The sequence below is a fragment of the Schistocerca serialis genome, chromosome 7 (genome assembly GCF_023864345.2).
Source record: "Schistocerca serialis cubense isolate TAMUIC-IGC-003099 chromosome 7, iqSchSeri2.2, whole genome shotgun sequence".
Lineage (NCBI taxonomy): Eukaryota > Metazoa > Arthropoda > Insecta > Orthoptera > Acrididae > Schistocerca > Schistocerca serialis.
In genome coordinates this window covers 89,111,941-89,127,276 of record NC_064644.1, presented here as the reverse complement: position 1 = coordinate 89,127,276, position 15,336 = coordinate 89,111,941, and the positions used below count along the sequence as shown (strand labels likewise).

The 15,336-nt window shown below is 41.5% G+C and overlaps 1 protein-coding gene across 1 annotated transcript in view; it reads left to right on the top strand.

Annotated features, from left to right (window-relative positions):
• The window catches only part of LOC126412611 (apoptosis inhibitor 5), a 97,938-nt gene that overhangs the window by 13,906 nt on the left and 68,696 nt on the right, over positions 1 to 15,336 (top strand). The window contains exon 3 of the mRNA XM_050082279.1: positions 6,883 to 7,048. Coding sequence (XP_049938236.1) covers positions 6,883 to 7,048 — 166 coding nt within the window. The remainder of the gene's footprint in view (positions 1 to 6,882; positions 7,049 to 15,336) is intronic.

The following is a 15,336-nucleotide window of genomic DNA, read 5'->3' as shown; positions in this document are numbered from 1 at the left end:
TCCCCTTCTGCATGGAAGGAATCCATCATACTATGTTGCCTCCATATTGGCCACACTGGGCTAATCAATAGGGTTTGGGTTTTTGTGTGTGTGTGTGTGTGTGTGTGTGTGTGTGTGTGTGTGTGTGTGTGTGTGTGTAAGTAATTGGCTACTCCTACACTATGGCTGTGTCACTCTACAGATAGTAGCTCATATCCTTGCGAAATGCTCCCTCCTTTTGGCCCACCATGCTAATAATGGCCTTTCAGATTCCTTGCATGTAACATTGACATACAGTTCGTGGACAGTTGAATTGGTTTTCAGTTTTCGGTGAAGGTGGTTGTTATTCTGAGATGTAAGGTTTTAAACTACCTTAGGGGCAGGGGTGTGGTGGTTAAGGTTGAGGTCTCTCCTACTGCAGGCTGGGTCTGAGGGACCCCTGATCTTACATCTTTGACGAGCTCACTTTTTTATCCCACTTTTTCTCTGTTGCAATTGCTTTTAGATATGGCTTACCTTCAGGAGCAGGGATTGGACAGCTTTGACTGGGATGACACCTGTCGCATGCTGACTCTCGGTAATACCTGCTTGCTGCATTACCTATTTATCTCCTCTTCTTTTTATAGTTGACAGTACAACTGAAGTCCATTATATTTTTAGCCTTCTTGCTTTTAATGGTTACGAATCTGCCAACTAGAAGAAATTCTTTGCTTTGTTGCTGTCCTCGCCCGTCATCGGGTTATCAGGGCTCAATGCGGATTGGGGTTTTTCTCACCATTGGACGAGTCATGGGAGACCCATTGTCCACTCTGACCTACTTATCAGCCCAATCCAAATACTTCTCTGTAATTTATTTGTCATTCCTGGTTATTCCCTTGTTTTACTGCTCATATGTAGTTTCATCACCAGAATTCAGACTTGGCAGACATCACCAACAGTGGATGAATTCCCCTGGATCTAGGAACTGACAACCTTGCTATTTAGTCCCTTAAGGCCCCAGTCAACCAACTGGAGGAGGATGTGCTAAGTGGGTGAGCCTGACAGGTGTTGCACTTCGACGTTCTGAGTGATATGACCCATTGGCAAACATTGGGAGTGATTGTAGCATAGAGATGGAGTGGAATATTGCATAGTTTGGAAAGGGGGGGGGGGGCAGAGGAATGCCGCTTCAGGACGTGTGAGAAGGGTTGTGAATGGCATGTTCCTAATTTCTGAGCACAATGATAGATGGCCAAATCCTTGGCAGAGGATATGTTTGATCTTTTCCAGTCTGGGATGACATTCTTTTGTAACTTTATGCATTTCATTTCTTAAAAAGGGGCTAAACCAGAGACATGTTGTGCTAATATCTCATTAGAACTTAGATCAAATGCTGTCAATAGATCACTGAGAATCCTAGCTGCAGATTCTTTGCCCTATTATTTATGTCCTCTGTCAATGAAATAATTTACTTAAACACCCTTCAATCTATTTCTTAATTGTTTGAAGTCTTGTGAAATAGAATTTACATCCAGTCTATTACACCCTTCAGAAGTCACACTTCAGTATTTCTTTTGTGTGACACTATTAGTAACTGTAATTAGGATGATACTGAGTTAAGGATAATTCTGTAAGAAATGATTTTGTTTGACATCTGCATTATCCAGTGAGTGACCTCTTGAACTATGACCTCACCGTATTCAAAGTGCTTCCTATTAACATGGTTTTTAATGAGCCCACACATGTAGGTTTAATTTGATGATGTAACATTGTTGCTCTGAATGTTCCCAGTGAAATGATTGCAATAATTCTTTTGTTTGCTTTTGTGGGTGAGGGCAAGCATTTTCATCCAGAAGAATCACACACATTGTCAGGAGTGCAACTCTTCTCCTGTGTACTGCTTGTTAAGATTCCTACAGAATGTGTAGCAGTTTCTTTTTATGTTGTCCCCGGTATAGACCTACTGCATTGCTACACTGGCTGAAAAATGGGGTTTGAGGTAAACACTGACAACTTAGAATGATGTAACCGACAGACTCACATTTTCATTTCACAGAAGTTTACTTTTGCTTTTCACAACCCCTCATATACACATTTAATATGGCCAGTGCACTATTGTTTAACTTTTGATAAGCCTCATTAATAGTTTTCAAGCAAACATCTGCATACTGCTACAATATTTTACTATTGAACATCTACAAGCAGTAGAAACCTAACCACAAAGTTCACAGTCTTGAAGGATAGAAAGGTACATATGGAGCAGACACTGTCACTGTTTTAACACACAGCCTAATTGTGTAACACTTATTTCACAGTTACCTTGAAGCGTTGTTGTTGTTGTTGTTGTTGTTGTTGTTGTTGTTGTTGTGCTAACCAACACAGATTTCTCATCTGAAACTCTTCCATTTTGTGACCAAAAATCGGGGCCCTTATGTATCCTCACAAAAATATGTGCTGAAACTACTCATTGTTCGAAGTTAAATTTACAGAAATTACAATTAAAACTTAACTCATTAAATTAACTGACTACATCAAAAAATTGTCTTTTTAACAGTTTCTTCTACTACAAGGGTTAAACTGAATTATTTGTTTAAATCAAGAAATTAACATATATATAAAAAACAAAGATGATGTGACTTACCAAACGAAAGTGCTGGCAGGTCGAAAGACACACAAACATACACACAAAATGCAAACTTTCGCAACAAACTGTTGCCTCATCAGGAAAGAGGGAAGGAGAGGGAAAGACGAAAGGATGTGGGTTTTAAGGGAGAGGGTAAGGAGTCATTCCAATCCCGGGAGCGGAGAGACTTACCGTAGGGGGGAAAAAGGACGGGTATACATTCGCGCGTGCGCACACACACACACACACACACACACACACACACACACACACACACACACACCCATCCACACATATACAGACACAAGCAGACATATTGTCTTTAAATATGTCTGCTTGTGTCTGTATATATGTGTGTGTGCGTGTGCGTGCGCGCGCGAGTGTATACCCGTCCTTTTTTCCCCCTAAGGTAAGTCTTTCCACTCCCGGGATTGGAATGACTCCTTACCCTCTCCCTTAAGACCCACATCCTTTCGTCTTTCCCTCTCCTTCCCTCTTTCCTGATGAGGTAACAGTTTGTTGCGAAAGCTTGAATTTTGTGTGTATGTTTGTGTGTCTTTCGACCTGCCAGCGCTTTCATTTGGTAAGTCACACCATCTTTGTTTTTTTGATAAATTTTTGCCCCGTGGAATGTTTCCCTCTATTATATTAATTAACATATATAGTTACACGAACAATACTTTTGACAAAACTGTTGATTACTTTGGAATTAATAAAGGGCTGGTTTTGCTAACATGTTTTCAAATAGAGCCAAATAAATACTTAAAGACTGCTAGTATTTCGTCTTCCAAATGTTTGTAATTATTGTAGAATTTATATTTGTTCAACAACAGAATTTAAGTTACGAAACAATTACTGATTTTCTTCAATAAAATTCTTCAGGGTATCAGACCGCATCGTCATAATTTAAAATGCGCCAATGTTTCGGCCAGCGTTGCAGCTAGCCTTCATCAGGGCCTTACGTTAACTGCTAAATGAACACACTTGGTTCCTTAAATAGCTGCACGAGAAAACCATGTCGTTACTTGATTGGCTGTAAAAGGTGGAGGAGGAGGGGTGAAAGGTATGCTTTATTGGTGTTTCCTTTATTATCTGTCATTGGCTGAAATAGCTGTTTTCTATTGGTCTTTATATTAATCCACCCCATTGGAGGAGACGGGCGAATAGCGAACAGGTGATGGCTGTGACGTCACACTGTTTCCATGCTGTCCAGAAGCCGGCTGCGGCGTGCCATTGCTTTGTGTGCTCGCGACCAGTGCTGCGGCTCTCCGCGTGTCTGCATGGGCCGCCACGGCTCTGCCGCCGCTCCGTAGCCCTGCTATTGCAGGCAGCCAAGACCTCGGAAGCTTGTACCCGTCCTCTCTATTCATGTTGGCGGGTCTTTTGGCTATTTCTATCGCCTCTCTAATCTTTCTTTTGAAAGTGAGAGGCTGTTTCGCCAGGACGCGGGCTTCTTGAAAAGTATTGGTTTCCCGCACTCGTCTCGATGTTCCGCCACTGCTGACTTAGTGTGTTGTTTCAGGCGGATATATCTTTCATGTTCCGAGAGCCTTCTGCTAATCGGACGTCCCGTCTCACCTATGTAGACTAATCCACACGCACAACCAATTTCATACACGCCAGCTGTGTGTCGTTTGTCAACTGCATCCTTGATAGAACCGAGCATGTCTGAAATTTTGTTTCTGCTTCGGAAAATTGGTTTGATGTCGGCTTTTCGTAGAATTTTGCCAATACGTTCGGTGACCCCTTGTACATATGGTAACACAGCAATGCTCTGTGCCTCCTTCTCCTCTTCCCTATTAGTCTTCTCCCTTGTCGACATGGTGCTGTCTATCATCTGCTTCCCATAGCTATGTCGATGATACTTTCGTCATCTGGCCCCAAGGAGAAGAGGAGTTACAGAACTTCCACAAGCACCTTAACCAACAGCATAGGAAAGTTCAGTTTACAATGGAAACAGAGAAGAATGGGGTGCTGCCTTTTCTCGACGTGGAAGTTTATCGAAAACCTGATGGTAAACTTGGCCACAAAGTGTACAGGAAACCAACCAATACGGACAGGTACCTTCACGCCTCCTCCCACCATCACCCCACTCAGACGAAGTCCGCCCTGCACACGCTAACGAAGAGAGCGTACATGATAAGCGACGAAGAACATCTGAAGACAGAACTTGAATGCCCCAGGTCCATCTTCGGAACTAATGGCTATGGGAAGCAGATGACAGACAGCACCATGTCGACAAGGGAGAAGACTAATAGGGAAGAGGAGAAGGAGGCACAGAGCATTGCTGTGTTACCATATGTACAAGGGGTCACCGAACGTATTGGCAAAATTCTACGAAAAGCTGACATCAAACCAATTTTCTGAAGCAGAAACAAAATATCAGACATGCTCGGTTCTACCAAGGATGCAGTTGACAAACTACACACAGCTGGCGTGTATGAAATTGGTTGTGCATGTGGATTAGTCTACATAGGTGAGACGGGACGTCCGATTAGCACAAGGCTCTCGGAACATGAAAGATATATCCGCCTGAAACAACACACTAAGTCAGCAGTGGCGGAACATCGAGACGAGTGCGGGAAACCAATACTTTTCAAGAAGCCCGCGTCCTGGCGAAACAGCCTCTCACTTTCAAAAGAAAGATTAGAGAGGCGATAGAAATAGCCAAAAGACCTGCCAACATGAATAGAGAGGACGGGTACAAGCTTCCGAGGTCTTGGCTGCCTGCAATAGCAGGGCTACGGAGCGGCGGCAGAGCCGTGGCGGCCCATGCAGACACGCGGAGAGCCGCAGCACTGGTCGCGAGCACACAAAGCAATGGCACGCCGCAGCCGGCTTCTGGACAGCATGGAAACAGTGTGACGTCACAGCCATCACCTGTTCACTATTCGTCCGTCTCCTCCAATGGGGTGGATTAATATAAAGACCAATAGAAAACAGCTATTTCAGCCAATGACAGATAATAAAGGAAACACCAATAAGGCATACCTTTCACCCCTCCTCCTCCTCCTTTTACAGCCAATCAAGTAAAGACACGGTTTTCTCGTGCAGCTATTTAAGGAACCAAGTGTGTTGATTTAGCAGTTAATGTAAGGCCCTGATGAAGGCTAGCTGCAACGCTGGCCGAAACGTTGGCGCATTTTAAATTATGACGATGCGGTCTGATACCCTGAAGAATTTTATTGAAGAAGACAACGGCCGCGGAAGCCTACGCTTACAATTACTGATTTTGCCCTATAATGAAAGATGCTAACTAGGAATATTCAAAATAAATTAGAAAATCAATTACGTACATAAAACTAAGCATAAAATCAGATCTGGTGTTATCGTCTTTAAAACTGAGGGCCAAATGAAGATTGTATTCATGTATGTTAATGGTACTTAATTCAAAAAGGAAAAAAATGAATTTTTAGGGGGCAGATGGCAAAACAAGATGAGAAATAAAAATATCCCAGCTTGCTTCATCACAAATGGTGCAGTAGGAATGTGGCTTTCACTGTTGCAACTGAGATAATAATGTAAATGATCTTCACAGATTGTTCCTGACTCATTGCAGCGGGACATCAGTAGAAAATTACACAGGACCACCAGTCTTTCTCATCTTTTGCTGATTACTCTAGTGAATTGAACTTAACTTTCTGTGAAATACAAACTATCAGCAGATACAGGATGCATTGCGTGTTGAACATCTCTTGGACGATACCATTGACAGCAAAAATTGCACAGCTGCGTACTGTCTTAATCATATATACTCCATTAATGCACCTGCTGTCTTACACTGGCTACGGTTCATTGTCCCAGAGCATTGGAACACTTGTTGTCTTTCAAATGAAATGTGCTTCCGTCTTCTAGAACCACATGAATATGAAATTTAAAACATCTTGCAGTATTCTGGCTTTTGCTACTTATTCATTGAATCACCTTTGTAGAGCCTTCTTGATGTTTACCTTATCTGACGCTCATGTAATTGTGGCTAGGATAGTTCTATAAGAAACGTGTTTAATTTCAGTTTTAACACTGTTTAAAAATAGTAGCAGAAACCTGGACTTGGAACTAGAATGGAGCATCAGTCAAAGTACAGAATATTATGTACAAGATTCCATGGAAGAAAGAAGTACATAATTCATGGCAGTTAGTCATTGTTCTTAGAAGTTTTACTGTTTTATGGCTTTATTGAGGGTTTTTGTAAATTTTGTTTGAGGCTTGGCTTTGGGGCAATGTCACATATGAAAACTGCCCAATGAGCAGCTTTAGTGTGTGTATTGTAAATGGCCGAACAAATCGCTTTCTTTCCGCAGATACGAAAACAAGCTGTAAAAGACCTACCAAATTTGTGTAAGGATAACAACAAGCACACAAGGAAAATAGCAGACATTCTGGCTCAATTGCTGCAAGTTGGAGATCCTACAGAACTTAGCGTGGTTCATAACTCACTGATGACACTTTTTAAAATGGACGCTAAAGGTAAGGAGACTTTGGTTCATATTATCTGTTTACTGTTAAGTTACTGAATGATTGAAAGAATAGCTAGTATGCTTATTTCCATATTTTGCTTATACCTGCCTTCATTTTTTAGTATTTCAAGTAGTATCTACTACCTCTCAGAGATGCAGCAAAACTTTGTATTAGAATTACCTGGAAAATAATGATGCAAAACAAAGTAAATTTTCTGAGACACCATTTTTTTATTTTAATATGATGAATCTCAAGAATATACCTTCAATTGCTTTCCCATGTAATAATCACTAATGCCCATACATTTTTTGCTTATCCCAAATTCATATTTTGTTCCGTCATCCACTTTATCACTGCCTCTTTTTAATATCTTCACTGTCAGAAAAATACTTTTTCACCTTTGTATTCCTTAAACTTTGGCAATAAATGATAGTCACTCTGTGAGAATAGGAGCACCAGATGCTCTGACCAAAGATTACCAACAATTACTATGTGCAATACACAGACAGCCGTTATCATAAGCTGTTAACATATTTTTCCCAGCTGAAAACCTCATCTTGTGTTTAGAGTATCCTGGCACCATTTTATAACTCTCGCAAGAGACATGACCATCTGTTTGTGTCTATGTGACAAAACTTAGTACATTTCCATTGACTGCCATTTGTTGGTAACTTGCAACCCATCCCAGCTTTGCGAGATGGTATTTAGTACCTACAGCCAGATGACTTGTCTGGCATAGCATATTTTGTTTGTGGTCTACTGGGTAAAGTTATGCATAAATTTCAAAGAACAACATAAGTAACTGCATATCATCATTTTCATATAACTTCACCCATGTAAGCAGCACATGCCAGGAAAGCTGTCTGGTGGCAAGATGTTGTGTGTCACATATTAATTTGGTATTTGGAATGATACCTCATTTCAGTGTGGTAGCACATTGTGGTGTAAATGATATGTTTACAACCATTCTAAATATTGTATGCTAATATTGTGTGTGTGTGTGTGTGTGTGTGTGTGTGTGTGTGTGTGTGTGATAAAGAAAAAATAAGAAAAAACATGGTTGATGTATGGGGTGTCAATATTAAAGTTTCAGTTTCAGAACACTGTAGAAAGAGAACCATTGCTCAGAATATCAAATTTGAAGAGCATATTAATGACACAGGAGGAAATGTCATGGAAAAAAAGAACAAAAATTTTACCAATAGATGGCACTGTCATCTTGCATAAAAGTGATCCTACCCACACAGCCACACTGTTGGAGGGTTAGAATGACATTGGCGCACAGAAAAATCTATTATAGTGTTTACCAGTGATGGTACAGGTAACAAGACCCGCAGAGCTCATCTAAAAAAAAAATACGGCCCTTTGATGATGCAAGCCAATGACGCAACACAGTCACCTTTGTAGGATGAAGTGGTACTGGTTGATGTGCATGCAGATTTTCCGTTACCCATATTCTGCAATTTTGTGTATTGGCTTGTCCTTGAGGATAGAAGTGGGCTTCGTCCGTCCACAGAATGCTCCATTGCCATTCATTGTCAACTTCCATGTGAGCAAGAAATCCCAGAGTGAACGTTTTTCTTGCTAGCAGGTCAGCAGGAAGCAACTTCTGAATATGGGTGATATTGTATGGATAGCAATGCAGGATGTTTTGTAGAATTTTATGCTCTGTCCTTGCAGGGATGTCCAACATTCCGTCTATTGCCCGTCCATTGCAAGTTTGCACACCACTACTTGACCCCTCATGCAATGCTATGACCACATCTTTGACAGACACCGGATCAACTACTTTCCTCCCTCTGCCGCATTGCACTTAAGAGAACTTGTCATTTTGAATTTTATAATCTTTTCTCCAGACTCTTAGCAGACATTGGACCAATTTGCCAGCAGTGTGCAATCCTTCATGGAAGGTATAACTGTGTGCCGTGTGTCTCTTGGTGTGCATATTCTGACACTTAACAGTGCCATGTACTGGTAAAATTTTTGTTGGAGTTGTTTTTATTCCATGATGTTTCCCCATGCGACAGTAATATTGTTGATATTGTGATCTTTAGTCAGAAGACTGTTTGATGCAGCTCTCCATGCTATTCTATCCTGTGCAAGCCTCTTCATCTATAAATAGGTACTGCATCCTACATGCTTTTGAATCTGCTTACTGTATTCATTTCTAGGTCTCCCTCTGTGATTTTCAGCCCCCTCTATACCTACATCTATACTCCACAAGCCACCTAACGGTGTGTGGCGGAGGGTACTTTACGTGCCACTGTCATTACCTCCCTTTTCTGTTCCAGTCGCGTATGGTTCGCGGGAAGAATGACTGCCGGAAAGCCTCCGTGCACGCTCAAATCTTTCTAATTTTACATTCGTGATCTCCTCGGGAGGTATATGTAGGGGAAAGCAATATATTCGATACCTCATCCAGAAACGCACCCTCTCGAAATCTGGACAGCAAGCTACACCGCGATGCAGAGCGCCTCTCTTGCAGAGTCTGCCACTTGAGTTTGCTAAACATCTCCGTAATGCTATCATGCTTACCAAATAGCCCTGTGACGAAACGCGCCGCTCTTCTTTGGATCTTCTCTGTCTCTTCCGTCAACTCGATCTGGTACGGATTCCACACTGATGAGCAATACTCAAGTATAGGTCAAACGAGTGTTTTGTAAGCCACCTCCATTGTTGACGGACTACATTTTATAAGGACTCTCCCAGTGAATCTCAACTTGGTACCCGCCTTACCAACAATTAATTTTATATAATCATTCCACTTCAAATTGTTCCGCGTGCATACTCCCAGATATTTTACAGAAGTAACTGCTACCAGTGTTTGTTCCGCTATCATATAATCATACAATAAAGGATCCTTCTTTCTATGTATTCACAATACATTACATTTGTGTATGTTAAGGGTCAGTTGCCACTCCCTGCACCAAGTGCCTGTCCGCTGCAGATCTTCCAGCATTTCGCTACAATTTTATAATGCTGCATCTTCTCTGTTTACTACAGCATCATCCGCGAAAAGCCGCATGGAACTTCTTACACTATCTACTAGGTCATTTATATATATTGTGAAAAGCAATGGTCCCATAACACTCCCCTATGGCACGCTAGAGATTACTTTAATGTCTGTAGACGTCTCTCCATTGAGAACAACATGCTGTGTTCTGTTTGCTAAAAACTCTTCAATCCAGCCACACAGCTGGTCTGATATTCCGTAGGCTCTTACTTTGTTTATCACGTGATTTCATTTGTTTCTTTTAATGTTTGCTCAGTGTACAGATTGAATAACGTAAGGGATAGGCTGCAACCCTGTCTCCCTTCTCAACCATTGCTTCCCTTTCATACCCCCCAACTCTTATAACTGCCGTCTCGTTTCTGTACAAGAAGTAAATAGCCTTTTTCTCCATGTGTTTTACCCCTTCTACCTTTAGAATTTCAGAGAGAATGTTCCAGTCAACTTCATCAAAAGCTTTCTCAAAGTCCGCATTTATCCTCTAGCCATTCCTGCTTAGCTATTTTGCATTTCCTGTTAGTCTCATTTTTTAGCTTTTGTATTGCCTTTTGCCTGCTTCATTTGTGCTGCATTTTTAAATTTTCTGCTTTCATCCATTAAATTCAATATCTCTTGAGTTATCCGAGGATTTCTACTAGACTTGTGTCTTTTAACTTGTTTTGGTCCTCTGCTACCTTCACTATTTTGTCTTGTAAAGCTATTCGTTTGTCTTCTTGTGTGTACTATTCCCCTGTTCTAGTCAGCTGTTACTCATTGCTCCTGAAACTCTCGACAACCTCTGGTTATTTCAACTTATCCAAATCCTTTTGTGCTATTTCTTCAGTTTTAATCTACAGTTAATCAATAAATCATGGTCAGAGTCCAGATCTGCCCCTGGAAATGCCTTACAATTTAAATTGGTTCCTAAATCTCTAACCGTTGAATGATTAATCTGAAACCTTCCAGTGCCCTTAGGCCTCATCCCCTTCTTTTATAATTTTTAAACAAAGTGTTAGTGATGATTAAATTGTGGTCTGTGTGAAATTCTACCAGGCGGCCTGCACTTTCATTCCTTTCTCCTAGTCCATATTCACCTATTATTTTTCCTTCCCTCCCTTTTCCTATTATTGAATTCCAGTCCCCTAATCACAGTTAGATTTTTGTCTCCTTTAACTATCTGAATACTCTTTTATCTCATTATGCATTTCATCAATCTCTTCATGTGCAGAGCTAGTTGGCATATAAACTTGTACTACTATGGTAGGCGTGGGCTTCATGGCCATCTTTGCTACGGTAATGTGTTCACTATGCTGTTTGTAGTAGGTTACTTGCATTCTGTTTTAGTATTATGAAAAGGAAAGTTGCTACTCACCATATATTGGAGATGCTGAGTCACAGATGGCACAACAAAAAAGATTGTCACAATACAAGCTTTCGGTCAACAAGGTCTTTGTCGAAACTGGACGACTGACTCGAATGTCACCCCTGTTGGCTGATTTTTTAAACCACGTCAATGTCTCCTCATATTTGGGTGCATTTGTAGTTGTATCAAAGTACATGATATCAATAAAGATCGTTTTACGAATGCCCCAGAATACAGTTGTGGTTACCGTTATTACAGCTCTGTCTATCAGTATGTTGTCGATTTTGGATGTCGCTGTCTTCTACCCAGACTGTGTTTTTCACTGTATTTTAACTGTGTAATTGTACGTAAATGATAAAGGTTGATCTCACGAAAACTTGGGGGGGGGGGGGGGGGGAGTGGAAAGAGGGTACACAACCCAAAGTAGTGTCTGCTTAACACCAAACAAAGCTTATTTTGTGACAGTCTTTTTTTTTATGCCTATCTGTGACTTGGCATATCCACTGTATAGCGAGCAGCAACTATCCTTTCATAATATGGCTGCCAACATGAGTAATTTAGAAGTAGGTATACTCGACATAGCAAAGCCTCTTATGCTGTTGCAGGTGGAACATTAAATAATTTGTGTGGTGTGCTACTTATGAAAATAAACAGAAAAAGTTCTATGAACATGAGTTTGTTTTTCAATCATTTGGGAACTGGACCGAGCTGAGGACTACACACATCCATGAATGATTATGAAGTCAAATGTATGATGTATGACAAATGTATCCATTAGGAAAGCGCAGTGAAGTGTGGCATTAGTGGGCTATGGAAGCAGACAACTAATACGAGTGCCTTTGCTAACAGCGCGACATCACCTTTCCTGGACCCGTGACCATATTGGTTTGACCATAGATGACTGGAAAACTGTGGGCTGATCAGAGGAGTCCCTATTTCAGTTGGTCAGAGTTGAGAGTAGGGTTAAAGTGTGGCACAGACCCTATGAAGCTGTGGATCCATGTTGTCAACAAGGCACAGTGCATGCTGATGGTGGCTTCACAATGGTGTGGGCTGTGTTTACATGGAATGGACTGGGTCCTCTGGTCCACCTGAACTGATTATTGACTGGAAATGGTAATTTTTGGCTACTTGAAAACCATTTGTATCATTCAAGGATTTCATGTTGCCAGGCAATGATGGAATTTTTATGGATGGCTGTGCTCCATGTCACTGGGCCACAGCTGTTCGTGATTGATTTAAAGAACATTCTAGAAAGTTCGAGCGAATGAGTTGGCCCTACAGATCGCCGGATGCAAATCTCATTGAACATTTATGGTATATACTCAAGAGATCAGTTTGTGCACAAAATCCTACACCGGCAACATTTTAGTGACAGTAGAGGCAACATGGGCAACTACTCCTGCAGGAGATTTCCGACAACCTGTGCAGTCCTTGCAATGTTAAGTTGCTGCACTATGCTGGGCAAAAGGAGCTCCGACTCAATATTAGGAGGTATCCCATGACTTTTGTCTCCACAGGATGCCCGAGCTTTCGGCGTCAGTAGCTCGTTGTTGTGGCAGAAGGGTTGAAGGGGAAGGAATAGGGATGAAGGAAAAGGACCAGCAAGGTTTAGGAAAGACTGATCAGTATTTCCTTCTCACCCTGTCTGGTAATCTCCCCCGACCTGGGACTCTGGGCGACTTTTCTGCACTCTCGCCATTTCCTAAACCTTGCCACCCTTTTTCATTGTCCCTCTTCCTTCCCCTTCAACCCTTCTGCCAGAATGAGGCCCCACTAGCCCTGAAAGCTTGTGCATTTAGTTAACCTTTATGCGTGTTTTGTCGTGGCGCCACTTGGTGAGTAGATTCTTTTGATCTATACAACTGCCTCTGTGAAACTTCCTGGCAGATTAAAACCGTGTGCCCGACCTAGACTCAAACTCGGGACCTTTGCCTTTCGCGGGCAAGTGCTGTACCATCTCTGCTTCGGTAGCTCAGATGGTAGAGCACTTGCCCGCGAAAGGCAAAGGTCCCGAGTTCGAGTCTCGGTCGGGCACACGGTTTTAATCTGCCAGGAAGTTTCCTATCAGCACACACTCCACTGCAGAGTGAAAACCTCATTCTGGGAACTGCCTCTGTATTTGCAAAGAGTAATGAGTGCCACTGACAGGGTTTCTCAGCTTGATTCTATTTGTCTAGATATCCATAACACTTTCGACACCATTCCTCACAAGTAATTATTAATCAAATTACGTTCCTGTGGAGTATTGTCTTGGTTGTGTGACTGGAGTCACGATTTCCTGGCAGGAAGGACACAGTTTGTACTGATTAATGGAAAGTCATAGAGTGGATCAGGAGTAATATCTGGTATTCCTTAGGGAAGTGTTACAGCTCCTCTGCTGTGTTAATATGAATTATTTGGGAGGCAGTGTGAACAGTCTTCTCAGTTTGTTTGCAGTTGCTGGTGCTGTTTACTGTCTAGTCAAGTAATTAAAAGAAGAAGAAGAACTACAAAATGGTTTAGAAAAGATCTTTGGTGTAATGTTGTGAAGCGATATGAAATGGAATGACCATGTGAGGATTGTGGTAGGGAAGGCGAATGGTCGACTTCAGTGTATTGGGAGAATTTTAGGAGACACTGTGTCATCTGTAAAGGAGACCGCATACAGGATGCTTGTGCAACCTAGTCTTGATTACTGCTAGTGTGTGTGGGATCTGCAGCAGGTCAGATTGAAAGAAGACAGCAAAGCAGTTCAGAGGCAAGCTGCTAGATTTGTTACGGGAGGTTGATCAGCATGCAAGTATTATGGTTATGCTTCAGGAACTCAAGTGGGAAGCTCTGGAGAGAATAAGACAATCATTTTGAAGAACACTGCTATGAAAGGTTAGAGAACCAGCATTTGAAGCTGACTGCAGAACCAATCCTACTGCCACCAGCAAACATTTCGCATAGTGACCACAAAGATCAGATATGGGAAATTAAGATTCATATGGAGGCATATAGATAGTCTTTTTTTCCTTGCTCTATCTGCGGGTGGAATAGGAAAGGAAACTATTAGTACTGGTACAGCGTACCCTGTACTGGTACAGCATACCATCTGCCATGCACCGTGTGGTGGCTTGTGGAGTTATGTATGTAGGTGTAGAATTGACCTCAAACACTGAAAAATGTGAAGTGATTCACATGATTACTTAAAACTGTTGATTTCAGTTAAATGGTAAATTGCACAAAAGTAATGCTTGCCAATTCAACTAAATACCTAGGGATTACAATTACAAACAACTTAAATATTGGAATCATCACATAGAAAATGTTGTGGAGAAGGTGAATTGCATTTTATTGGCAGAGCACATAGAAGATGCAACAAATGTACTGCACTGCCTACATTACACTTGTGTGTCCTCTTTCCTGGAGTATTGGTGCATAGTGTAGAATTGTTACCTGATAGGATTGACAGTTATCAGAATAGTTCAAAGAAGAACAGCTCATTCTGTATTGTCACGAAACAGGGGAGAGAGAGAGTCACAGATAGCATAAGATACTTGGTGTGACAATCATGAAAACAGAGGTGTTTTTCATTGCAGCAAGATCTTTTCTTGAAAATTCAGTCACTAACTTTTTTCCTCAGAATGTGAAAATATTTTGCTGGCTCCCATCTGCATAGGGAAAAATTAACCATCTTAATAAAATACGAGAAATCATATCCGGCATGGAAATATTTAGCTGTTTGTTTTTCGCTTGTGCTATTCAAGAGTGGAATGGCCGAGAAATAGTCTGGAAATGGTTCTATGAAACATTTGCCAGACACTCAAATGTTAATTCCAGAGCAGTTATGTAGAAGGCTAAGTTGAGACCAATTGACACCCCTGTGCCATCTGCCATCCCTTTGGTCTGTCATTGGCACATCCTATGCCATTAAGAAGGTGTTCTTTTGTGAAGGCAGCTGTGCCACATGTGAATTTT